Consider the following 24318-nt stretch of genomic DNA (forward strand, 5'->3'; position numbering starts at 1 on the left):
GCACCGTCCGCCTCCCCTGAACCCCCGAGCCCCTGAACTCCGAGTACAAACATTCTGATGTTCATAGAATCAAAGTATGGACTCGTGATTCTGTGAGAATCTCGAGAAGCTGACAAGAGGGCGGGGAGTTGGGTGAAGCCATTCCTGCTGTTCCCCCTTCCTCGGCCAGGGAACCAATCCCGAGCGTGTCCCCATCCCCCGCTATTCCCAAGGGGGCCCAAGGTGGGCTGCAGTGTGAGGGGTGGCTACAGAGGCTCTGAACCTCTGTGAGAAAGCTGAGCATCTTGTTAGAAACACCGTTGCTAACTGCCAAACTCGGCAGAAGGAAGCAAATTCCAATCCACCATCAAATGGGAAGAGAGAAAAGCCAGGCAAACACAAAAGTCGGCGGTGGGGGACAGAGCAAATAAATCAGGGATCAGAACCTGTCACCCGCCCCAGAACCAGTCAGCTTGAACAGACTCAACGTCCAGTTCCTCTGTGCAAGAGACGCATCTTACAACCAGGGCAAAGGACGGAAACAGACGGGAAAGGACACACAGGAGGTGACACCAAGCCATGGGAACAAGTAACACTAACTAGAACTTAAAGCGAACAACTGCTTGCAGGGTGTGAGTGCAGAGAAAGGCTCGACTGCAGCTCGGGAGCCGCCCAGGGAGGAAACAGCAGAGGGGAATAAGGTCAGGCCACAGACGGCTCCGGCCACCAGTGAGACACTGGACACAGTCGGAAACCAAAGCACCAGCCACACACGAGACCCATTTTAGGAAAGTATGATCCTGGACACTCCCTCCAAGCCCAAGACCTACTGCTGTGGGCCTGAATCGCCGAGGCGAGTGCCCCCGAGCTGAACCACAGGCTGGAAGCAGAGTGAGCCGTGACAGGGGGAGGGCCACACTGACCAGCTCCCAAGGCAGCCGCTTGGGGGCAGCGGGTCTGCGGAGACCCCCCAGTCCTGGCTGGGATGTGCGGCCCCACAGCTGGGAAGGGGCAGGCCTGCATCAGCAGAGATGCTGAGAGAGCCAGACAGGACACTGCCCCGAGTCCTGTCACACCTGGTGGGCAGAGGCCCGAGCCCCCCACGGCAGCTGTCCCGCCTGGGGAAGGACCAGCTGCCAGCCCGGAGGTGAGGGTTCCCCAGGAAACACGAAGGCCAGCAACAGGAGACTCGATGCCCGACGCGCATTTTAAAAACTTTAACAATTTATTACTCTTATTTTCCAGTAAAATATTCACATAATGTCAAAAGAATGGAATGGAAAGAGATGTAGCCAACTACCTTTACCCACATAAATATTCAAAATCTAAAAACCTTGGGCTCATCAGACTGAGTAGAAATTTGATTCTTCAGAGCAAGTATTGCTGTACTCTTGTCACGGCTGCCCACGCGCTCGCTAAGTGGGTGTGTGGTCAGTCCAGGAAGAAGATGTTATTGAACTGCGTGGCGCACAGCTTCTTGACCTCCTCTGCGGAAAGAACAAGGAAGAGTGAGCCAGGCCCCACAGAGCGCCACCCACCAGCTCCGGGGTCTGCGCTAGGACTGCCTGCGGGAAGCCCGGGGAAGCAACGTTCGCGATGCAGGGGCGGGAGAACCAGGCCCAAGACTCTTGCATCTGCTGAGCCGTGGGCGCCCCTCGGCGAGACCAGCAAGGGTCAGGGGTTCCCAGTGAGTGGCCAGCTGCGCCTCTCCGGGAGATGAGGACAGTGAAGCCTCCCTCTGGCTTTTCTCATTCCATTACGCCAGCTCGTGTTTTACACATGTGCGTGTTTTCGGGGAGTCTGCCAGGCCTTGGGCACAGCCAGCAGCAAACCGGCTCTCCCGGGAACCTTCGTGTGTGGACTTGGGAGCCTTCCCTGGCCCTCGCTGCAGTCGCATGCAGAGCCTGGGAGAGCTGAGGGAGTGGCATGACCCCCCCCTTTTCTGGGGTGGGGCCCAGTAGGGCACCAGAGCACCTCGGTTCCTTGAGCCCTGGCTGTAGTGGAGCGGCTGCACAGCTCTGGAGGCGGGCACCTTGTCTAGTGTTACAGAAACTCACTCCCACTACAGGCAGCCTTGCATGATAAGACACTCACACACTTTCTGGCGGCCACACCCAGCGGTGCTCAAAGTTTACTCCTGGCTCTGTGCTCAGGGATCACTCCTGGAGGGTTCAGGGGACCATATGGGATGCTGGGGATAGAATCTGGGTTGGCCGTGTGCAAGGCAAATGCCCTCCCCACTGTACTATTACTCCGGCCCCTGTCACATGCGTTTCTTCAGGAACCTGAGACTACATTCAAGTTCAGAGAATATAAATCAGTTCAACTGAGCAATGTCCAGCTTAAACGCTCCCCATCATGACTACTCCCACTCGGCCTGTTTCTCAGGACAGAGGTTAGGAAACTCTCAGTATCAACAATGGTTAGGATTCTGCTCCCAGATCAAACCCCATTTACCATTTACTTCAATCAGGTTTGCATTTTTTTGATTCAAAATAACATAGAGCTCCCGCTGATCGGACTTTTTCCCAACAACCCAATAATCACTCATTGCCTTCACGATGATTTCCTCATCTTCATCCACCCTGTAAGACAAGAGTTGCAGAACGCGATCACTCATCACTCTGAGGGCACACGACACGCAGACCGAGACGAGGAACTGGGCCTGTGCACAGTGTGGGAGTAGGGGGCTGGGGGGCTGGACATGTGGCCCTGGAGGCGGTGGGAGTGGGCCCCTCAGCTTTGAAGGTGAGGGGTCTATTAGGAAGGGGAGCCTGATGGGGAGGGGTGCTACCTTGTGAAGTCACTGTTGATGTCGCCCAGAATCTTCATGAGGTCGGGGTGAACAGAGGTGAGGCACACGCTGGGCGTCTTCCTCATGTGGATCGTGCTCTTTTCGGCCAGGTTCATGTGGTTGAAGTAGATGAACTTGAACTGTGGCTCCTTCTCAGACCTGCACACAGCGGGTGTCAAATCGGCGACACGTGAGAAAGGAAAATCTCCAAATCATCACCCCGACGCCCTAAGGCTGGTCCTTGCAATCGCAGCTCAGCCAGGGGCGTCTCACTCACCAACAGTGTGTCTGCTGTGAGGTATCTGAGGCAGTGACGTTTTTCAGAAGGTCAAGTGTACTTTTAAAAATCAAATAGATTTTCTGGGGGCTGGAGTAATAGCACAGCGGGTAGGGCATTTGCCTTGCACGCGGCTGACCTGGGTTTGATTCCCAGCATCCCATATGGACCCAGGGACCATATGGTTCCCTGTGCACCGCCAGGGGTGATTTCTGAGTGCAGAGCCAGGAGTAACCCCTGTGCATTGCCAGGTGTGACCCAAAAAGCCAAAAAAAAAAAAAAAGATTTTCATCCTTTTGCTATTTTCTCAGTGTAAGAATACCAGTGTTTTTCATCTGTATCTTAACACACACCGTGCCAAAGGGACTCAGGACCAAGGAAGGGACTGGCTGTCCCATGCACACGCAAGGCACTGATGCTGCCATACCCCAGGCTCACACCGACTGGGATAGTGATGGTGTGGAGACCAGCCTGGCCCTGCCAGCGCCAGGACACAGCACCTGGCGCATCCACACAGCATCAGTTCCCAGAAAACACGGCCACATGGACACAGTCAGGTGAGGTGGAAACCCCCTTAATCCTTCTCCACAAAGGGGAGTACGAACCCTGATATTCTTTTGTTGATGTTGAACTGCTCGCAGATGTCCGACGCCAGCACAGTCAGCTGTGGCCCCACGATGCTGTCCAGTCTCCGGCAGAAATCCAGTGTGGGCTGGACAGAGGCTGCAGCGGGGAGAGAGGCCACTCAGGGCAGAGGCTGATGAGCTGGGGGCTGCTCTAGGCTCAGTGTTCAGGGGCCGTGAGGGACCAGGGATGGGACACAGTCCAGGAGCCCGGGGCTCCACCCGACCGTCTGAACAACAGTGGACAGATTGGACCCTGACTGGCCAAGGGCGGAGGCCTCCTTCCCACCCAGATGAAAGGGAAAGTGATACTGCAGGGTCAGATCCGGCTCAGGGGAAGAGAGTGACAGGTTAGTCCAGGGAGGGGGGAGATGGTCCCCGCCAGATGATCTCACAAGGATGGTTTTCGGTGCATGAGTGCAGGTTCCCAAGCACTGTGTCCGGTGTGAGGGGTCACTAACTCCTCAATTCCCCAAACTCTCGTGACTGGGGAACAGACAGCAAATGAGGTGTGGGGGCTGGGAGCCGGGAAAGGGGGCCGGAAACAGGCTGCCTACCATCGATCATGAAGCACACGGCTGCACTCATGGCCTGGAGGGGCAAAGAAAGTCAAGATTACAGAGCGGCACGGGGAAGCCAGCTGCGCCCACCACACGCATTATGGTGGCTGCAGACAGATGGGAACACCGTAATCGGAGCGTGGCAGGCTGCCCGGAGGAAGTGGGGCCTGAGTGTGAGTTGCCACAACGTGCAGAGTTGCACGGTTTATTTATTTTTTTATTATTTTTATTTATTTTTTTGCTTTTTGGGTCACACCCAGCAACGCACAGGGTATACTCCTGGCTATGCACTCAGGAATTACCCTTGGCAGTGCTCAGGGGACCGTATGGGATGCTTGGATTCGAACCCGGGTTGGCCGCGTGCAAGGCAAACGCCCTACCAGATGTGCTATTGCTCCAGCCCCAGAGTCGCACAGTTTAAAAGGAACTGAAAGAAACCCGTATTGGGACCAGCACGTTTGGGGCACGCTCACAACCCCCGCCTCCACTCCAACAGGTCAGGCTATGCAACAAGAACAGACCCGAGGGCTACAGGCGAGAAACACCAGTTACCTTATAAACGATTAGATGGAGAGCTTCATAAGTGTCGTCTGTATTTACAAAAATTTTAGGGAATCTGCACTTTGCTTCTGGATCATTCAGGTTCAAGGGTCCAGTAAGGAATCTGAAATGCAAGCAGAGGTGACTCATTCAGTTAGGGACGGAGCACAGACTAAAAAACAAAATTTTCAAGTTCAGTATTACTTAGAAGCAAGGAATAGCTTCACTGAAACGATGGGACTTCCTTGGCTGAGTACCGTCGCCCAGCAAGCAGAGCACTGGTGAACAGAGAAGAGACATCCTACCTCCCGTAGTGCTGAAGGTTCCCAGGCATCTCTGCTCTGATGGGCGAGTCGCGGCCCGCCAACTGCAAACAAAACCGGAGTGGAGAGATGGTTTGTTAGCGTTGGCGTCTCGGCCAGAGCCAGTGGTTGCCCTCACGCCAGCAGCGGGCAGCCCGGCAGAGCGCCTCCAGTCCATCCCGCCACCAACTCGGCCCTCTCAGGATGGACTCGTCCATGCTGCCCCGCAAGAGGGGACTCGTGTCCTCTTCCCTCCTGGTTTCTCGACACAGAAGCTGACGCTCTTAGAAGTTCGCAGGCACCCAGGCCCGGGGGACGCCCGGTTCCTGTCCTTGGCCGTGACCCTGGGCTGCCTCGCAGATCTGAGTCTGAGGCACGACCCCCATTTCTTTCCCTAAAGACGCTTCCTTGCAATATCCAAAGGAAATGGAGGGGGCGGAATTCAGGCAGTCAGTTAGAACCTGCTGGCTGAACGGTCTCCCAGTCTCTATCAAACTGGAGAATGGAGAGCTGGAACCACAGCACGGCGGGGAGGGCACTTGCCTTGCAGGTTCAATCCCCAACATCCCATATGGTCCCCCAAGCCCACCAGGAGTTATCCCTGAGCACAAAGCCAGGAGTAAGCCCTGAGCATTGATAGGTGTGGCTCAGAAATGGAGTGGACACAGCTCTGAGGGGCTGGGAAACAGGCGCCCAGACTGCCACTGTGGGGACAGGATGTCTTGGTCGCTAAGACCACCTTAGAGTTTCTGTTGTGGCCACACAGTAAACGCCTTCCTCAGGGGCTGCCTGGTGGTGGTAGGTGGGGTCCACCCACGCATCAGGCAGACCCCAGATATCAGCCCTGACCCCAACTGTCCCCTCAGCGGGCTCCAGCAGCGTCAGCTCCATAACAGAACTTAGCACAGAGCAAGGGACGGACGGGGAGAGTGAAGGGCGCCCGGGCCCCCAAAGGCCTCTGCGGACAAACCTCTCCCACCTCCTACCACCTAAGGCTATGGAAGCATCTGGGGGGACACGGGGCAGTTTCCAGGAACCAGCTGCGGCCAACCTGGCTGGAGAGCCACGCAGGCCCCGTTCCCCCAGAACTAGGTCCCGACAGTCACAGAGACGCTGTCAAAGATCCCGTAACCGACCCCAGGCCCAGCTTTCCTCTGACTCAGGAATTCCTCCTTCAAAACTGCCTTGTGGCTGCACTTTACTGTCACCAAGTGAAGACTGAGGGACATAAGTCTCCCTGTGTTAGGGAAACGCAACCAATAAAGGAAGGGCGTGGCGTTCCCTTCACTCCACAGATCAGAGCCAGCGGCTCGCGCCTGAGGTTGGCGTCCCGCCCGCACGGAGCACCCCGGCAGCCCCTCATACCTCAGGCTCCATATGCCTCGGAAACAGGGAGGTGGTGAGGTATTTGTACAAAATTCTCATGTCGTCTTGCTCTAGGCCGCTCCTGAAACAGAGAGACACATTCTTCACAGGGCTGCTTCGGTGAGACTGGCCCGACCCCCAGCCGAAGAGCTGGAGGGGGTGGGAGTCCCAACCCACGGCAACATGCACTTTAGACGCCACAGTCCACAGAAGTCACAAGGGGACTGATGCAGTTGGCCCGGGCTGTGTTAGTTTGGTGGTGCTGGGTCCCAACTTCACTACTGCCACCGGCACTGTCCCCAAACTCCCCAACAGAGTTTCTCCTGCACGCTGAGTGTCGAGGGCACTTACCAGATGAGCTGATCATTGTAGAGAAAGGCAGTGTATTTGACTATGCGCAGGCTTTCCTCCGCCCTATTAACGAACGACTGGACTTTCAGGTAAGTCATTTTATCCAGGGGGAAGAAGCTGATTCCACCGAAAATGTCAAGCAGGTCGCACGACTGCAGATGCAGAGTCTGCAGGTACTGAGAGAAAGGCGCCACGATTACATGGGCATTAACATGTAACGGCACGTCACAGGTACATCAACAGCCTGAGCAGGGGCAGGGGGGCCTGACCATGGCAAATAGCACCTGAGGAGCCCCGACACACAGATGAGCACTGCTTCCGGCGTGAAATCACGCTCTGCTCCGCAGCGTGGCAGAGTCTGGAACCCCTCGAGTTAAGTTAAATGCTCTTCAGGCTAGAGGCTGAGGGGACAGGGTCGGGGTAGGAGTGGAGTGAATATTCATGGCCATCCAAGTGAAGAAGCAGAAACGGAAAAAAAGTAATGAAGAAAAAGGAATTCTAACAGATATCGGCTGCAGTTTAGGGCAAAAAAAGAAGTGAATCATTCCTAAGAGAAGCAAAACATGGATAGCCACGCTTAGAGGTGTTAATCATGGCGGGGGGGGGGGCAGGGCTGGGGGGGGCGTGGTGGGAACCACCTGACGACTAGTTGAGTCTGTGCCATGGACTCTGCCCGGGACATCCCATCAGGCCCGCTCTGCCTGCACAATCTCTCCAATCGAAGTTTGTCGAACGAACCACCCCACGGCACGGTAAGATGGCCACGAGACTCACAGGGACAGGAGGAAGCCGCCTCCAGAGGCTGCCCAGAGTCACTGTCCCCTGCGAGCGCCCCAACGACAGCGCAGGCCTCTCCAGCCCCAGAGGGGAAGGGTCAGAATTTGGGTGCTGCCTCAAGGACCATGTCAGCTACAGTATAACTTGAGACTCTGCCACTCTCGAATTCTGGAATTTTGGGATACGTGGAACAACTCGTCTGCCTAGTTCCCAAAAGCTGTTAGAACTCTGCTGACAATCAGTGAAGTCAAGCTACTTACCCGATGGAAGAATTTCTCTAATCTTTCTTTCAGGAGCTTGACGCCGCCATCGTCCATAGCTTTCAGAAACGTACCATTAAAAAGCTGTGTGTGAAGGACCATTGGACAGTCAGTTCCTACGCTGGAAGACAGTATAACAAGCTCTTTTCCTTTCAAGGCTTCGAAGTCAGACAAACATCAGGCGGGTGTGCACCTGTCTCCACGTGGGCTCAGAGTCTCAGACACTTTTTATTTTTTTTTTTAGCTTTTGGGGTCATATCTGGCGATGGTTGGGGGGTTACTCCTGGCTCTGCACTTAAGAATAACTCCTGGCAGTGCTCGGGAGACCATATGGGATGCTGGGGATCGAACCTGGGTCAGCCATATACAAAGCAAACACCCAACCCATTGTACTCTATTGCTCCAGCCCCTCAGACATCTTAATCCAAGGCTGGGAACCGTGCAGGCTTTGAACTCAGCAAGCGAGTAATACAGCAGAAATCTTAACATGTTTCCAAAGGTTCGAAAGCTTCCTCCTCTGAAACTAAATTACTAGGGGAGGGACAGTACCTCTAAATATCCGGGTGGAAGTGCGCGCGCTGCTCACCTTGTACATGCTGTAGCACTGCTGCAGCACCGAGCTGTAAACCTTGTCCTGCAAACAACACACAGAACAGGCGCCTCAGCTCAGGGAGAAATGCCTCTGGCCGAGCAAAGGGCTGGAGGCTCCACAGAGCAAAAGGTCACAAACACTGTGTGTGTGTAAGTTCCATCAGGAACCACAGTGGGGTTTGCTCGTTTGCCAGCTTTCCACCTGGAGGAGAAGGCAGAGGGGCAGTACACACACCTTGTGAGATTTTGCCAATGTCAACAAAAGACAGACACTCTGCTGTGAGTTTCTGCAGAGGGGGCCTACTTTAAATCTCAGCACATACTCTGCTCAACACAATAATTTTTTTCCCCAAAGGTACGAAGAAAATGACATGTTACCAACAATTCCTCTTCTTGGTATTCAACAATCGGTTTCCCATCTTTGCTTTGCTTTTCAATTATAGGATTCCGAACAACCTACAAAGTTTAGAAAACTAAAATTATACAAAGAATTATGATTTTAAATGTCAAAGGTTTGAGCAGACCCACAACTTAAAAAACCAGTCCCAATGGGCCAGAGAGATAGTATAGTACTGTAGCTAGGGCACTTGCCCTGCATGTAACCGACCTGGGTTCGATCCCCAGTACCTCTTATGGTTCCCCGAGGACCTCCAGGAGTAATTTCCGATTGCAGAGCTAGGAATAATCCCTGAGCACTGCTGGGCGTGGCCCCCAAACTAAAGCAAATGGTCCCAAGAACAAATACACTGAACAGGAGTTTGACTCTACAGTTGCAACCTATTTCACTGAGACTTGACTTTGCTGCCCTCGCCTGGACTTCCCTAAATCCCCAACAGTAAAGATCACCCAAAACTGCAAAGTCCAAGAGTTGCACCGGGAACAAATACCATGACCATCCAGAAGTTTTCTTCCGGCTCGTTGAAGAACTGTCTATTCTTCTGTGTGTGTAAAGACTTTGCAGGCTTCGACGGACTGAAAGTTCTGGAAAGGTTGGGAGGACACGTTTGTGATGATCGATTCTCCAGCACAGAGAGGCCAGATGCTCTGAGCTCATTTAACAAACAGGCTTTACCTGGTGAACTGCACAATTGCCTCGCACAATCCAACGTTCCTAATCTTTTCGTTCTTTTCTACTTCATTTGGATGATAAAACAAAATCTTATTTTCCTCCTAAAGCAGGGGAGGGAGGGAGGGAGGGAGGGAGGGAGGAAAGGGGAAAGAGACAGAGACAGAGACAGAGGCAGAGGCAGGAGGGAGAAGGGGGTGGCGGAGAAAAGCACAGCGGGTTAGGACTTTTCCTCCCCTTAGCATTGCTGCAATGGGCACGCTTGACCCTGACCTCTCACCACCACACAATTGCCCCTTCTAGGGAAAAAAACGAGAAACGTTTCCTCCGCTGTTGCGAATGTGCCCGGCCTCGTGACAGTCACCAAGTCACCGGCTCTCCAGGGGCGCTGCCAGCGTCGGGAACCCGAAGAGGCCCCGCTGCGGTGCGACCCGCCTCCCGCGGTGGGCGCGCCCGGGCCGGGGCACCCCAGGCTCCCTCCCGGGGCCGCGCGCCGACAGCGGGCGCCAGGGCTGGACGGAGCTTCCCCGGGGCAAGCCCCTTCCCGGGTCGCGTCCGGGGGTCCCCTCCCAGGTCCCCCCCCCCCGCGCCCACGTTCTCGGCCGAGCAGCAGGAGACCCCGCAGGTGCGTCCCGCCGCTCACCTCCCCCTCGCGCGGCCCGAAGCGCGGGTTGTAGATGAAGAAGCTCAGCAGCGCCGGCGGGAACTGCTTCTCCTGGGCCGCCCAGGCCGCGGCCCCGGGCCCCGCCGCCGCCATCCCAGTCCGGCCCCCGCCCCCGGAGCCTCCCTCCGCCCGCCCCGAGCCGCCGCGCGCCGCTCCGCGCCGCACTTCCGCCTCGCTCGCCCGCGCCCCGGAAGTGCTTGCCGCGTCCCGGAAGGAGAACCCGCGGCCGCTCCGGTCTCTCTGAGGGCTCGCGTTGGAGGGGTGTCGGCCGGTCCCGGGAACCTCCCGGGCGAGTCCGTCGTTCCGGGACGGGGGTCCGTCTGCACCCGGATTCCTGCCCGCCCACTCGCCCAGTCCCGCCCAGCCTTTGTCGGCTGTTCTGGACCCCTGTTAGAGGGGCCTCGGGCCCGCAGCAGCACAGGGACCGCAGGGGCCACCTCGCTCTTGAATTCTGTGGCCCGTGACCCAGCTGGAATGATTCGCTCCTTCTGTTGTTTGCAGTTCCCAGCAAACCACTTGGCCAAACTCAAGAGAGTGTTGCTTTGGGTCTCGTTGATCACGGGTTTCAGTTTAAAAACACGCCCCCCTGGGGCTGGAGAGATAGCACAGCGGGTAGGGCGTTTGCCTTGCACAGCGCCGACCCGGGTTCAAATCCCAGCATCCCATATGGTCCCCTGAGCACGGCCAGGGGTAATTCCTGAGTGCAGAGCCAGGAATAAACCCTGTGCATCGCCAGGTGTGACCCAAAAAGCAAAAAAAAAAAAAAAAAAAAAAACACGCCCCTGGTCTAACCGGGCAGAACAGATGCCACTTGAGGACGGAGGAGCTGGTGCTGGACACGAAATGGATCCGAGTTCCCAGCTCTGCTGGATCGCTTCAGACTTCGAACCAGTCATTTCTTCATCACGTGGTCCGAGTGAGGCCTGACACACTTTACTTACGCCACTGTTCTATGGTCACTGTTCTATGGTCTCAGTGCGGAGACTCCAGACCCTTCACCAGTGTGTCAAGATCCCTCCACCACTATCCCAAGGTCCCTTCCCCGTGCCACCTCCTCTTGTCCATTTCTGGGGATTTGCCTCCCTCGGGGCCTGTCTCACCCCTGCCTTTGCCCCTCTCCCCTCCACAGCCGAACAAGCTCCTCTGCTATTTGTCTTCTCTTTGACTCACTCCATTAGCGTGAAACTCATAATTCCATCCAATCCGCAGCTAGCTGCAAGATGTAAAAAAACTGCAAGGTGGCGTTGGAGAGTGGGTCAGGCACTTCCCTGGCATCCAGCTGACCTGGGTTTAATCCCTGACACCCCAGATGATCCTCTGAGCCCTGCCAGGCAAGGGAGCCAGGAATAAACTGAGCACTGCCGTTGGTGGTTACAAGACCAGAAAAAAAAAAAAATGACGCATTTCTAAAGCAAATTCTGGGTCAGATTTCTAGCAGGAAACCATAATTTCTAAAAAAAAATAGCATATTTTGCAGTTATAGATAGTGACCTTTGTTTGGTTTTATTTTGTTTAGGGGCCATTCCTATCAGTGCTCAGGGCTTACACCTGGTTCTGTTCAGGGATTCATCATTTCTGGTGACTTAGGGGACCATATAGGATGCCTGGGATCAAACCCAGCTTAGCTGCATGCAAGGCAAGCACCTTCCCCGTGTCTGATGACTCGGGCCCCTAGGTCATGCACTTTTTTTTTTTTAACTATCTTGTTTGTAAACGCATTATGCCATAATGATGGCATAAGAGCATTTCTGTAACAGACACCCGCCTGTGTATCTACTGTGGGGGCTTTGCGCTTCAGTCAGCTGCTTTGCCAGTGTTTGCAGCTGGAGCCTGGAGTCAGCCGAGCAGACGGTGAGGATAAGGGGGCACAGAGGTGTGCCTAAGGACGAGCTGGGGCCTACGAGACTCTCCCTGTCCCAGCTGGCATGCTTTGTCACAGGTGCAGCATGCACAGGGCCCCCCAGTTGCTGGCAGGGTCGCTCCTGAGCATAAACCGGCCAGCTGAGCCTGGGGTCAGCCTGCGAGAACAGTCTGAGCCCGGAGGTCTGCCGAGTGCGAGTTTCCTGGCTTCTGGTTCCCCCACCTCACAAAAACCCAGTAACAGGATCCCTAGGTGCGCCTCAAATGTTAAGGCAATTCTCGGGGTAACTGATTCAGGCGGTATCAAGTAAGAGCCAGGAAAACAGAGGCAGCTGAGTGGGCGTGGGGCCAGCTTGGTTTTCTAAGAAGAGGGAAGGTTCGGAATGGGGCCGTTTGCGGGAAATGCTGGGGCTGATGAAGCCCGGGGGCTCTCGCCTTCCTGCCTGGGCCCTTGGCTGCTCTTGTGCTGTTTGTGTTTCCCTGTAGTGGCAGGATCCAAAGCCTCTGTCGCCCAAGGCAGGAGTGATTTCAGGCTGGCCAGGGTCCTCCTGTCTGTTTTAGACTCAGACACCTGGTGGAGAAGGTCCCGTCGTGACAGAGCCACTCACATGTCCCTGTTAATTGGTTCTGGATCCTGTTGGTTCCGTTTATTCATGCAGAGCCCGAGCGCTGCCACTCCCTAGCATTGGGCATCTTTCCAGAAGGCCCCGTCCTGAATGGGGGAGACAGCCCGAAGGGCTCTTGCACACTTTGCATGCTGGAGGCCTGGGTCTGGTCTCCAGCACTGCCAGGTGTGGCTCCCAAGACAGAAGCACAAACCACAACAACGAAAGCGCCGCCCTTGGATTGCTTTCCTAGCTCTGAAGCAAACCCGGACCACACCCACGCTCGGCGCAAGATGAGAAACATCTTTATTGGATACTTTTTTCGGGGGGCACGAGCCGAGGAGGGCCTCAGAGAGTCATCAGGACATGCACCCCCCAAAGTCAGGGCCCACTACCACACAAAAACAGGGAGCAGAGTGCAGAAGCATTTCAGGGGGAATGGATAAACAAGTTAGGGGGACGAGGTGGGGTTTCCCTCCCTGGCTGGCTTCTCTGGCCCCAGAGCGGAGTCCTTCAAGCATGCACCATTTCCTGGAATTCTAGAACGGAAGAGGGGAGACTGAGTCTGTGAGCCGAGTCAGTCCCTGGCGTCCTGCTAGGCCCACTGGCAAGTCCCAAGAGGAAGGGGAAGGAAGGCACAGGTCAAGATGGGGCCTGAGGGCACAGGGGGCAAAGGCCCTTCAGGATGGCAAACACTGGTGCCCGCCATATCCTATGAGTAGATTGGCACCCGCCCAGACCTCCCTCTGCCAACTCAGTGGGCTCAGTGGGCTCAGTGACAGTGCTTTATGGTCCGTTGGCACCTTTGTGTCTCATCATCTTAGGACGGATAGAAGTGGCAGGTGTTCTTCTGAGAACTGCCTGGGCTGGAGAGATTCCTGGGACATGAGTAACTTTTTTCTGTGAAATTGTAGCCCAACCCCCAATGTACTAGAAGGGAAAGAATGATGATGGAGGCGGTGAGTGTAATGTGTGTGTGTGTGGGGGGGGTGCCACAGACTGGCATGGAAAGTAGGGCACTGGATTTGTAGATTGGGGTGATTCCACTTCTCTAATTTTGGAACACACCAGTGGTGCTCAGGGATCACGCCTGGTGGCAGATGCCTCACTTGCTGCCCTATCGCTCCAGCCCCATGTCTTGTTTTATTGTTGTGTTACTCCCCACGATGCTTAAGGGTTACTCCCAGCTCTGTGCCCACTTGCTCCTGTCAGTGCCCTGGACCCAGGGCACCTGCTTGTGAAGCCCGTTGAGCTGACCTCCTGGCCTTGGGGTAGTTTTCCATCTATTGATAAGCTGTACCTGCTTGGAAGTTTTTTTAGGTTTACGTTGAAGTAGTCCTGCCTGAGCTCAACTATTGTTCCAAGCCGCCTGCGAGAACCGCACAGACAGGGCTAGTAGGATGGAGAAATGAAGACGTGAAGTAGTAGCAGGTTTCAATTTGGGGACCTGCATGGGTTCCACTGAGTCAGGAGTAAGCCACCTGCTGCGCACAGGTGACCAGACCTGGGGAGACCTGTCACACACGTGACTCACCTGGGTTTGATCCCTGGCACCCTGTGCTCCCTGAGCACTGCACCTGGTGTTGCCCTGGCGGCCCTGCCCCCCTGTCCTTGGTCCCTTGCACTGACTGGCAGATGTGGTTGGCTGAGAGGACCCTCCCCAGGCCTCGTGAGCACCATTGGGGGCACCCCCCTCACAAGGAAAAAATTTCAGATGACAGGTGACTCCCACAGTCAGGTGGGAATGTGATCCCAACTCCTCGGGCTCGGCTGATTCCACAGGCGGGCGAGTCTCCCATTGGCTGTCACATACCTACCTTGGGGGGCTAAATCCAGGACAGGGCCTTGTTGGAACCTATGGGAGCTCAGATGTCGCATGGTCCTCCCCTGAGGTAAAGGGACCACATGCCTGCACGGAGCGAGGCCAAGCTCTGTTCCCCAGACCCGATCTCTGTGGGGGGCTCCAAGGGTCTTGAAAATAAGCGGCTGGTGCCTGAGCAGCCTCTTCAGCCTCAAACCAATCCTACATACCCTCATTTGCATACACTTACATATGCATGAACACATTTACATGTTGGGGCTGGGGGAGGGGGTTTAAGCCGGGCTCTCATGACCGAGCCCCACAGGTGCCCCTTTCCTTTGAGGACCAAGCGGATGTACCTTCAGCCCCGATTTTGCCGTCCCCGTCACTGTCCGCAGCTGCCAGCAGGGACTTGGTCTCCGTCTCAGTCAGTTCCCTCGCGCTGCTCTCAAACTTCTGGAGGAAAAACCTGCCAGAAAACCAAGGTGGGGAGGAGGGGGCTCCTGGAGGTTCAGGGGTCACCGCTGCTTTCTTTTTCCTTAAACCATCTGTACCCCACAACCAAGGTCCTACTAGCAAGCGGGGTGCCCTCCCCACGGAAGCTAACTGCAGGCTGTTTGCCAAGGGAACCCCTAAAATGCTGGGACCTGCTGCCTTCTGTGCGCTTCCCTTGGTTCGGGTGTAGCCAAATGACCGGCTGTCCCCTCTTGGAGGCGCTGGATGCCCAGTGCCCAGGCAGGGCCCTATCGTCCCCACCCCCGCAGCCCAGCGGTGTCGGGGCTCGGACCAGCACAGGACACGTCTTACTTCAGCTCCTCCTCATCCAGGTACCCGCTCTGGTCGTTGTCTATGAACCGGAAGACGTCCTTCACCTCGCTGGCGGACATCTTGGAGAGACCTGACGTCTGGAAGAACTTCTGGGGTTCAAAAGTATCGGGGTCTAAAGAGAGAGGAGGGGTTATTTGGATGCTGTCCGACAGCACCCTGCAGGCGGGCTGTGTGAACCCACACTCGCCACACCCTGTGGCTACAAACGCAGCAGTTTTTGTTGTTTGGTTGGTTGTTGGTTGCTGGTTTTTAAGGCCACACTTGGCAGTGTTCGTGTTGCTTTAACACCCCCATACTCTCTCTCTAGCCCTGGGAAATTGTTTCTTCCTATCATTCTTCTTCCCTTCCTCCCTTCTTCCCTTCCTTTTGTCCTTCCTTCCTTCCTTCCTTCCTTCCTTCCTTCCTTCCTTCCTTCCTTCCTTGCTTCCTTCCTTGCTTCCTTCCTTGCTTGCTTCTTTCCTTTCTCATGCCTGCCAGTGCTCAGGGCTTACTCCTGTTTTGGTGCTCAGGGATTACTCCTGCCAGGCTCCGGGTGACCCTTTGCAGGTACCTGAGATCAAACCTCAGTCATCCATCATCCACAGGCAAGGAAAATGCATTCCCTTCTGTCTCCATTTTTTTTTCTTTTAGGGGTCACACCCAGCGATGCTCAGGGGTTCCTCCTGGCTCAGTGCTCAGGGCACTATATGGGATGCTAAGGATCGAACCCGGGTTGGCTGCATGCGAGGCAAATACCCTCCCTGCTGTGCTATTGCTCCAGCCTGTCTCCATTTTTTGTTTGTCTGTTGAGTCACCTCCAGAGGTTTCCTGGTCACTCCCAGCGCTTCTGGTGACCTTGTGGTGCCAGGCTGGGATCTAGCCGGAGCTCCTCTCCGTGCCCCAGCTCTGACAGCCCCCGGCCCCAAATCATTTCCTTTCAAAGATAAACAGAGCCACAGTTTGGAGCCACAGGGTGTGGCTGCGTGTGGCTTTGTGGCCAGAGCTTTGCCGGGCGCCCCTCTCCCGGCACAGCACCCCGCGCCCTTCGTTCGGCCCCTGACACTGACACGTGCTCTCCCCAATTTCTCTTTCTCCCCATCTCTTGTGCCTCACAGAAACGCCATCCCACCTGGGGTGTCCCGAGGCTCGACCCGCCCGACCTGAGGGCAGCCGGACCGGGCCCCTCGGCCCTCACCTTGGCACTCCTGCAGGGCCGCGGCGATGTCATCTGCGCTCAGCAGGTCCGTGATGCTCATCTCTGCCTACCCGCGCGGGCAAACGGGCGGGGTGAGCGGTGAGCCGCGCATGCCCATGGTGGGGCACGTATGCGGGGGTACCCTCCCCGGCCCCCTGAAACTGTCTCTTCCTCAAGAGCTCTTCCAGTGTGACACCCATGGCCGTGTGTTCCTGAGAGGGCACAGAATGTCCCACAGAAACCACGGCCTGAGAGCTCCCAGCCTGCCGTGTCCCCGAAATACTCCCCACAGCAGGAGTGAACGTCCTTGGGTCTCCCCCCTGCTTTACGCTGATGCCGTCAGACGCTTGGACGGGCTTCTGCGAGCTGCTGCAAAGCAGCCACCAATGCGGCAACAGGCATTGCCCCCCAAAATGTGGTGTGCGGGGGAGGAGAGGGAGAGAACGGGGTGCCTGTGGCCTTTGTGTGTGGGGAGAGGCTGTGTGGCCCAAAGGTCAGGATCAGAGACAGGAGGGGCCCCGGGGGGCCCAGGTACCTGGCGCGCCAAGGGAAGGACGGAGGCAGAGTGGCACCCCAGCTACTCACCGCTGTCTCCCCCCAGCTGTCAGGAGCAGAACACAGGTGCCCCCGCGATTTTCTGGGGCTCTTTTATAGCACCCAGGAGGCGATAGGGAGCGCCTCTTAGATTTCCTCGCCGGGATCAGGTAGAAATAGCTCGGGTGTCCAGACCTACTGATTACACCACTTTCTTTTTTTCCTATTTATATCTCAAGAGAATGTGGGTGGGAACAGCCGATGTTCTAAGAAACAAACTTCAGCCAACTTGCATTGGGGGGTCAGTGTGCAAATGAGAGGATGCTGGACACTCCTTGGCTAGGGGGACAGTGGCTGGAGTGCGGTGGGCGCTGGGGGAGCTCCCCAGATGGCACATCCCTGGATGTTGGGGGCCCTCTAAGGCAGGTGCTTAAGCTGTGAAGCTGGGAATGTGGCAGTGTTGGCCCCAGGGAAAATGGACAGATGGTGTCCCCGGCCTCGATGAGACGCGGGAACTCTCTCCACCAGTCTCAGCTCTGACCCTTCCCAGTCCTGGCTTGAATAGTGCCCCCAAAGGCCGAAATCCCTGGACTGTTTCTCCTGCCGGTTCCGAGAGTCCCACAGGCCCAACTCGGGATGGAGTGATTCTGCGTCCCGTCTCCTGGAAGAATCCACGACAACAGCCACGCGCAGCTCTGTCCACGGCGCCAACGAGAGTCATTTGCAACAGCCAGTGTGGGCACAACCTACATGCTGCTTGACTTGAAAAACAAAATGTTCTCTGGGCCCAAAGGCGGAGGCCGAGAGATTGTGCCTGGCACCAAGCGTGTGCCACATTCCCCACCAGCCCCTCAGTGCACCAAGCCCAGTGACGGTGACCCCAAAGAAGGGGAGAGAACGCATGAATGAAAGGAAGCGTGTGGGGCGTGTCCAGGGCCGAGGCCATGCTGCTTTGGAAAGGAGAAATCGCCACTTAGAGCAAAAGGGCTGGTCAAGGGGACCGTGTGGGTTAAGTCAGAGGACAACGACAAGGAAAAAGATGTCACCAAATGGATAAAACAAAAGGTGTCACTGAGGAACGACAGTGAAATAAAGATGACTGCTGCGTGCTGATGACAGAGCTGGAGTTGGTGGGCTGGAGCGACAGCACAGCGGGGTGGGAGTTTCCCTTGCACGCGGCCCACCCGGGTTCGATTCCCAGCATCCCATATGGTCCCCCGAGCACCACCAGAAGTAATTCCTGAGTGCATGAGCCAGGAGTAACCCCTGTGCATCGCTGGGTGTGACCCAAAAAGAAAAAAAAAAGAATTGGAGTTTCATGAGGGAAAGTGAGTGGAAGAGGGGGTGGGGGTCAGGCGCTGGGGACACCTTAGGGACTGTGTGAGGCCCTGGGTCCATCCCTGGCACCACCAACGAGAAAGAAAAGGCAGCTGTGTTTGTTTCTGTATTTGGGGGCCATATCGAGTGGTGCTCAGGGGCTGCTCCTGGCTCTGAGGCCAGGAGGGGCCCTTGGCCATGTTTGGGGGGAGCCAGGTAATGCCAGGGTTCGAACCTGCCTGTGTGCAGAGCCCAGGCTGTGGTCTGTGAACTGCCTCTCCTGGCCTGATTTTGTTTGCTTTTCAATCAAAAATTAAGGACTCGGAGCCAGAAGATAGGAGGGCAGTTAGGGTGCATGCTTAGGGCGTGCCTGACCCGGGTTTGATTCCTGCCCCCCACATGGCCCCCCAAGCACCTCAGAATGTGGCCCTGGGTATCCCCAGCACCCCAGGAGACAAACCATATAGCATCCTTGGGCCCCTGCACTGAACTTCTGAGAATCTCCGGTGGGTCCTCCGGTGGGGTCCTCCTGAGCACTGCTAGGGACCCCACCTCTCAGCAAGAACAATGAAGGCCCCTAAACTTAGAATAGAAAGCAAGGCCACCCTTGGTGCTCCCCATTCCCTTCTGTTCCGAGTGCGAGAGCTGAGTGTGGGGGCCCCGAGTGTTCCCTGACGCATGTGACCTTCACGGCTCAGCCATGGGCACGTGAGCACCACAGCCAGATGTGGGGACACCCCTGTGCCGGGGGGCACACGAGGACCAAAGAAAGTCTAGAACTGCGTGAGTTTAGGCCTCCATGGAGGCCTGTGTGAAGTGGAAGGAGGAGAAGGTTCTAGAATTACCAGAGCAGTTATTTATAAATGAGCCACTTTTGGGCCAGGCGTTTCTTCCCCCCTCAAAGAGACTCAGCAACCCTTGGTGAAACCCACGTCACGTGATGTGCAGGACGTGCTCCCGAGAAGGCCATGATCTGGCTGTTCACCCTCAAAGTTGGACAAGGACCTCCAAGATGAGAGGAGGTTGTTGGGGATATCCCAGAGGCAAGAAGAGCTCGGCGCGTGGGTCCCCGCACAGAGTCCCTGTCACCCACCTCCCCTGGGCTTGGCATCAGTGATGTCTTGGACAGAAGTATCCCCTGTGACCGCTGGCAGCTGGGGTGAGGACTCTGTTCTGCCACGGACATTCGGGTGTTTATAGTGTCACTCGTGGCCCACATAGGGCGGCAGCAGGCGGCTGGCGGGCAGCTGAGTCTGTCCCGTCACCCAGGCAGACACTCTGGTTTCAGGACCTCAGTGGACCTGCGGCCTGGGTGTTCCCCAACCCTGGCCTACAGGACTGGCAAAACAACCTGACACTGCAGAAGGTCCCCCAGCCCTGCCCAAGGGATCTCCGGGCACAGAGCCAGTAGGAAGCCCTGAGCACCGCCCGGTGTGGCCCCAAACCCGTCATCATTAACTGGAGATTCCGGCATTCGTGTCTTTCTCCGTCTTGGAGATTTATTCTGATTTCTCGGCAGAGCTCGCGGTGTGGTCTGCCCTGGGCTTGACACACGCACCAGGCTACGTGTGTCTGCATGGCTTTGCCTGGCCCTGTAGGAGGGACAGGGCTGAGATGACCAAAGCTTTCCCAACTCCCGGCCCTTCTGAACTCCCTGGGTGTTTCTCTCTTCCTTCTCAAGCTGCTGGCAGGGTCTCCAACACGGACTTCTCAGGGACCGTGAGGACAGTGGAAGAGCCAGCTAGGGACCTTGGGGCAGCCTCGAGATCAAACTCGCTGGCGAAGTGCTCCTGAAGCAGAATGGCCAGGGAACAGGACTGGCCGCTGTCCCACCTTGCCCACAAACCCACTGTTTTTCACAGATCACCCCAACCAGGAGCTTGACTGAGATGGCCAGAGGGGAGGGACCTCTGACCATCAGAGGGACCCGCTGACCCGGTGTGGGCCAACACAGAACCCAGCACTGACGTCCCCTCTGGAACCACCTTAACCTTGGAGTCAGGCCCAGGGTGGGCACTGGACACACTAATGAGACCTGGGCCTGACTCCACACTGGGCACTGCTGGCCTCTCCTGGCACAGGCATGGGGTCTGGGGAGGCTTCCTGCTGGCTCTGCGGGCCCTGGGAGGAGCGTCTGCTGACCAGCTCCCCTGCCCTCTGACAGAGACTCTCAGAGCCTCATCTGAAACCACCGAGATCAGCTGGAAGGCCTGGAGCACGTGGCTGGGGACAGAGGCCCATGGCCCGAAGCATGTGGCTGGGGACAGGGCCCCACGGCCCAGGGTACATGGCTGGGGACAGGGCCCCACAGCCCAGAGCACATGGCTGGTGAGCAGAAGGCTCCAGGTTTGATCCCTTGCATCTCATGGTCCCCTGAGCACTCCAGGTGAGACCCCCCCATGCTCCCTAGTACCACTGGACCTGAGCACCAGCTGGATCCCTGAACCTAAATTAGGCCCATGCAGCTGAGTGGACCCCTGAGCACTGACACGGAGCACCCCAAAGAGAAGTGATTTGAGTATTTGCCTGTGCCCATTTTCTCCCCAAATACCACTGAAGAATAACGGCCAGACCCCGCGAGCAATCTCTAAGAATTATGCTCCTTATTTCTCCACCAGCAATATTTAACCAGCCGATAAATGATTAACTTTAATTCCTGGATCAGGCTTGTGGAACAGCACATTAGAAACATTTATTGCTAAATGCAGACCCATGTGCTCAGGCAACAGGAAAGATGGGGGCGGGGTGGACAAGGGAGGGTCCCTGTCTTCTGACTTGAGCTCAGGGCTGCATCTGCAGGGGACTGGAGGGGCTCCCAGGCCAGGGACCAGCTCTCCAGGGGGATCTACTAGGCTTTGGGGTCACCATGATGCCTTTGAAGTCTCTTACTGGACTTCTTGCCTGGCGGTCGGCCTCGTTTTCTTCCCACTTGCAGGGCGGGGCGGACGTGATGGGCGCAGTTCGGTCTCCCCGAAAAGCCTTTGCTGCCTTTCCCCCACCTCCCGCCGGCCGAAAGTTGAGCCCCAGATGCTCACGTTTCTGGTTCATGAAAAAATCAGCCTCCCGACGCATTCCGTTTCTGTCCTCCTCTTTCACGGCGTCTGAGCATTTGGGGTTTGCCCAGTATTTTCTTTGCTCGTGGTCAGAGCTGATGCACAGTTCAGATAATCCCAGGGGCTTGTCACCATAAACATTCCAGGGCAGTGAGGGAAGGCTGAGCCACACTCCAGACTGCTTGGGGTCCCTCCTGCAGGGCTCAGGGGACCGTGTGGGGTATATGGAACAAACAGGGGGCAGCTGCATGCGAGGCAAGAGCCTTAACCCCTAATTTACCTTTCTGGCCCTTTTTGTTTGTTGTTTTTATTTAAACTGAAAATGCCTCAAGATCTTGGCAAGAACTCCCTGAACGTGGGGTTCCCAAGCAGCTTGACACCCGCCCAATGATGGTGGGGTTGGTGGTGTGGTGGCTGGGGTGATGGTGGTTATGATGATGGATGATGGTCATGGAGGGGTGGCCAGCGTGCACAGGTCAGGAAGGAGGACCTGCGCTTCGGAATCCCCTTCAGAGGCGGTGGCGGTGGCCGCAGTGGACGAAGTGGCACTGTACTGTCTGATTAAAGAGTACGAATGTCGCTCGCGGCTTGAGGCATCGGCGGGAGCAGCTGGGTGGCGGGAGGAGCCGTTGAGTGAAGACATTGCAGCTCCAGCGTGCTCAAGATGACAACGTCCCAAAAGCACCGAGACTTCGTGGCCGAGCCCATGGGGGAGAAGCCCGTGGGGAGCCTGGCTGGCATCGGCGAAGTCCTGGGCAAGAAGCTGGAGGAAAGGGGCTTTGACAAGGCCTTCGTGGTTCTCGGCCGGTTTCTGGTGCTGAAGAAGGATGAAGACCTCTCCTGGGAGTGGCTGGAGGACACCCGCGGTGCCAATGCCAAGCAGTCCCGGGACTGCTTCGGGTGCCTGCGCGAGTGGTGCGAGGCCTTCTTGTCATGCTCTTGGGAGACTCGAGACTGTAGCCTCGAGTCTCGACTCTGCAGCCTACAGGGCCTCCTTCCCAGCCTCTACAACCGGAGACATTGCTGTTGTTCACTCATTTCACTTCCGATGTGCTACAGGATCTTTGGGGGGTTGTCTCCCATCACCAGGCGACTTGCTGGGGGTTCTCACTCTTGCATGCCTCTCCCTCCCCCTGCCAGTTTCACCTTGACAATGACCAGCTTTTCTGAGTGGATTCCTGGCCCCTCCCCTCACCCCTACCCCCACCTTTGGTCTGTTAGGTGCCTGTCACTGGCCTTTTTTTTTTTTCTTTTTGGGTCACACCTAGCAATGCTCAGGGGTTACTTCTGGCTCTCCACTCAGGAATCACCCCTGGCGGTGCTCAGGGGACCATATGGGATGCTGGGAATCGAACCCGGGTCAGCTGTGTGCAAGGCAAACTCCCTACCCACTGTGCTATTGCTCTGCCCCTGTCACTGGCCTTTTAATGTTCTTTCAATCAATAAAGTCAGTGGCCTTGAAAAAAAAAAAAAAAGAGTACAGATGTCGAGTGACCAGGCCCAGAAACTGCTCGGTTCTGGCCCTGCACCCCCAGTGGCTCGGGTAGGGAGCTCAGCCCCCCCGCATCCAAGGGGTCCCCCACACCTGTCTCACTGTACCTGGCACTGCTGGGGTTTTTTCGGGGGGAGCACGCCTGAGGGTGCTCAGGGCTCCTGATTCAGCGCTGGGTGTTGGGGGTCCCTGAGCCCCCCACATGCAGAGTCTGCCTCCCAGCTGGCCCCTCCCGCACTTGGTCTCTCCTCGAGGCCTTCTCCCGTGCGGTCTGCTGAGGTCCGTTCACCTGCGTTTCTCCTGTGTCTAGTCACAGCGAGCACAGCTTCGGGTGCTCAGACCGAATGTCCTGAAACTCCCACAGGGAACCCCCGGCCCCAGGGAACCCCCGGTCTCCGGGAGATCCTGAATGATGAGGGTGGGATCAGTGCTCTCCTCAGGCTTCGGCCCCTTCTTGATGATGCAACACAGAGCTGAGCGCCCCGTGAGCCAACTCTGCTCGGCCCGGGCAGGGGCTTCCAGCCCCTATCGGGACCTCGGCCGCGTGAGCGCTCACAGCCCAGCCTGGGGTCCCTGCTGTGGCCACGGCACCCGGAGCGCCCGGAGGGTTGGGGCGTGATGCCGGGATGGGAGAGGGGCTGAGCCTGTGAGGAGGCAGGGGGTTGGGCTCAGAGAAGGGAAGCGGCGTCTTTCCTCCATGAGGCGTCAATCCAGAGCCTTGTGGTGCAGACGTTGTGGGGGCCAAGAGGTGTGGGAGGTTCGGGGCTGGGGGTCGGGGCAGGGCTGGGCCCCGGCTGAGAGGGGCACAGGCTGGGGATTATGGGGAGCAAGGAGGCAAGTTCACTTGTCAGAGACACTGAGACCAGAGCCGCTGGCCCGCAGGACCGCTGACACCGCTGGACAGGACCCGGGACTCCCATTAGCCAAATTTGGTGTCATCCTGACCCGCCACCTGAGCCGCTCCCCTGAACCTGTCCCCAGGAGTGTGGCAGCGCCTGCATTATTCAGGCCTTCCACCCCCGTGGGCCCGGCCACCAGTCTCAATTATTGAGCAGCTGGGTGAGGTCTCGGCCTGGGGCTTGTGGGGTGCTCTCTGCAGGTTGCTCCCTGTGGGGTGCTCTCTGCAGGGTGCTCTTTGTGGGATACTCTCTGCAGGGTACTCTCTGTGGGGTGCTCTCTGCAGGGTGCTCTCTGTGGGGTACTCTCTTCAGGGTGTTCTCGGGGGTGCTCTTGGTGGGGTGCTCTCTGCAAAGTGCTCTCTGCAGGGTGCTCTCTGCAGGGTGCTCTGTGGGGTACTCTCTGCAGGTTGCTCCCTGTGGGATACTCTCTGTAGGGTACTCTCTGGGGGGTGCTCTCTGTGGGGTACTCTCTTCAAGGTGTTCTCGGGGGTGCTCTTGGTGGGGTGCTCTCTGCAAAGTGCTCTCTGCAGGGTGCTCTGTGGGGTACTCTCTGCAGGTTGCTGTTGGTAGGGTGCTCTCTGGAAAGCAACGGCAGTATTTTTTTTT

General features: G+C 56.6%; 3 protein-coding genes across 3 annotated transcripts; 1 reads left to right on the plus strand and 2 right to left on the minus strand.

The window, feature by feature from the left end:
* Window positions 1–1181: 1181 nt before the first annotated feature.
* On the minus strand, window positions 1182–10311 carry CCZ1 (CCZ1 homolog, vacuolar protein trafficking and biogenesis associated). Its single transcript, XM_055135356.1, has 15 exons — window positions 10129–10311; window positions 9492–9589; window positions 9307–9400; window positions 8798–8875; window positions 8415–8462; window positions 7829–7912; window positions 6792–6967; window positions 6441–6522; window positions 5079–5140; window positions 4786–4897; window positions 4231–4264; window positions 3656–3773; window positions 2774–2932; window positions 2437–2564; window positions 1182–1466 (listed from the first exon to the last, which is right to left on the minus strand). The coding sequence occupies exons 1-15, from the start codon at window positions 10240–10242 to the stop codon at window positions 1411–1413; spliced, it is 1443 nt and encodes a 480-aa protein (XP_054991331.1). The 5' UTR covers window positions 10243–10311; the 3' UTR covers window positions 1182–1410.
* A 2710-nt stretch (window positions 10312–13021) lies between these two features.
* On the minus strand, window positions 13022–17043 carry OCM2 (oncomodulin 2). The gene is made up of 5 exons (XM_004617326.2): window positions 17003–17043; window positions 16418–16484; window positions 15223–15355; window positions 14775–14884; window positions 13022–13153 (listed from the first exon to the last, which is right to left on the minus strand). The coding sequence occupies exons 2-5, from the start codon at window positions 16476–16478 to the stop codon at window positions 13128–13130; spliced, it is 330 nt and encodes a 109-aa protein (XP_004617383.1). The 5' UTR covers window positions 16479–16484; window positions 17003–17043; the 3' UTR covers window positions 13022–13127.
* A 4868-nt stretch (window positions 17044–21911) lies between these two features.
* Window positions 21912–23290, plus strand: LOC101555486 (barrier-to-autointegration factor-like). Its single transcript, XM_055136765.1, has 2 exons — window positions 21912–22277; window positions 23178–23290. Exons 1-2 carry the CDS (start codon window positions 21986–21988, stop codon window positions 23288–23290), a joined length of 405 nt encoding a protein of 134 aa, XP_054992740.1. The 5' UTR covers window positions 21912–21985.
* Window positions 23291–24318: the final 1028 nt, after the last annotated feature.

This window comes from Sorex araneus, chromosome 4 (genome assembly GCF_027595985.1).
Source record: "Sorex araneus isolate mSorAra2 chromosome 4, mSorAra2.pri, whole genome shotgun sequence".
Taxonomy (NCBI): Eukaryota; Metazoa; Chordata; class Mammalia; order Eulipotyphla; family Soricidae; genus Sorex; species Sorex araneus.

What these genes read in the sequence shown, in the direction of transcription:
- CCZ1 (XM_055135356.1), bottom strand. Translation starts at nt 10,242, where the DNA reads ATGGCGGCGGCGGGGCCCGGGGCCGCGGCCTGGGCGGCCCAGGAGAAG. An exon ending in AACCTTCAGCACTACGGGAG is followed by an intron (nt 4,898 to 5,078) that starts GTAGGATGTCTC and finishes CTTGCATTTCAG; the next exon opens with ATTCCTTACTGGACCCTTGA. An exon ending in ATCAACAAAAGAATATCAGG is followed by an intron (nt 2,933 to 3,655) that starts GTTCGTACTCCC and finishes CGCTGTGTGCAG; the next exon opens with GTCTGAGAAGGAGCCACAGT.
- LOC101555486 (XM_055136765.1), top strand. Translation starts at nt 21,986, where the DNA reads ATGACAACGTCCCAAAAGCACCGAGACTTCGTGGCCGAGCCCATGGGG. An exon ending in CTCTTGGGAGACTCGAGACT is followed by an intron (nt 22,278 to 23,177) that starts GTAGCCTCGAGT and finishes AAACTCCCACAG; the next exon opens with GGAACCCCCGGCCCCAGGGA.
- OCM2 (XM_004617326.2), bottom strand. Translation starts at nt 16,478, where the DNA reads ATGAGCATCACGGACCTGCTGAGCGCAGATGACATCGCCGCGGCCCTG. An exon ending in GGCCCTGCAGGAGTGCCAAG is followed by an intron (nt 15,356 to 16,417) that starts GTGAGGGCCGAG and finishes CTCTCTCTTTAG; the next exon opens with ACCCCGATACTTTTGAACCC. An exon ending in CGGCAAAATCGGGGCTGAAG is followed by an intron (nt 13,154 to 14,774) that starts GTACATCCGCTT and finishes CTTCCGTTCTAG; the next exon opens with AATTCCAGGAAATGGTGCAT.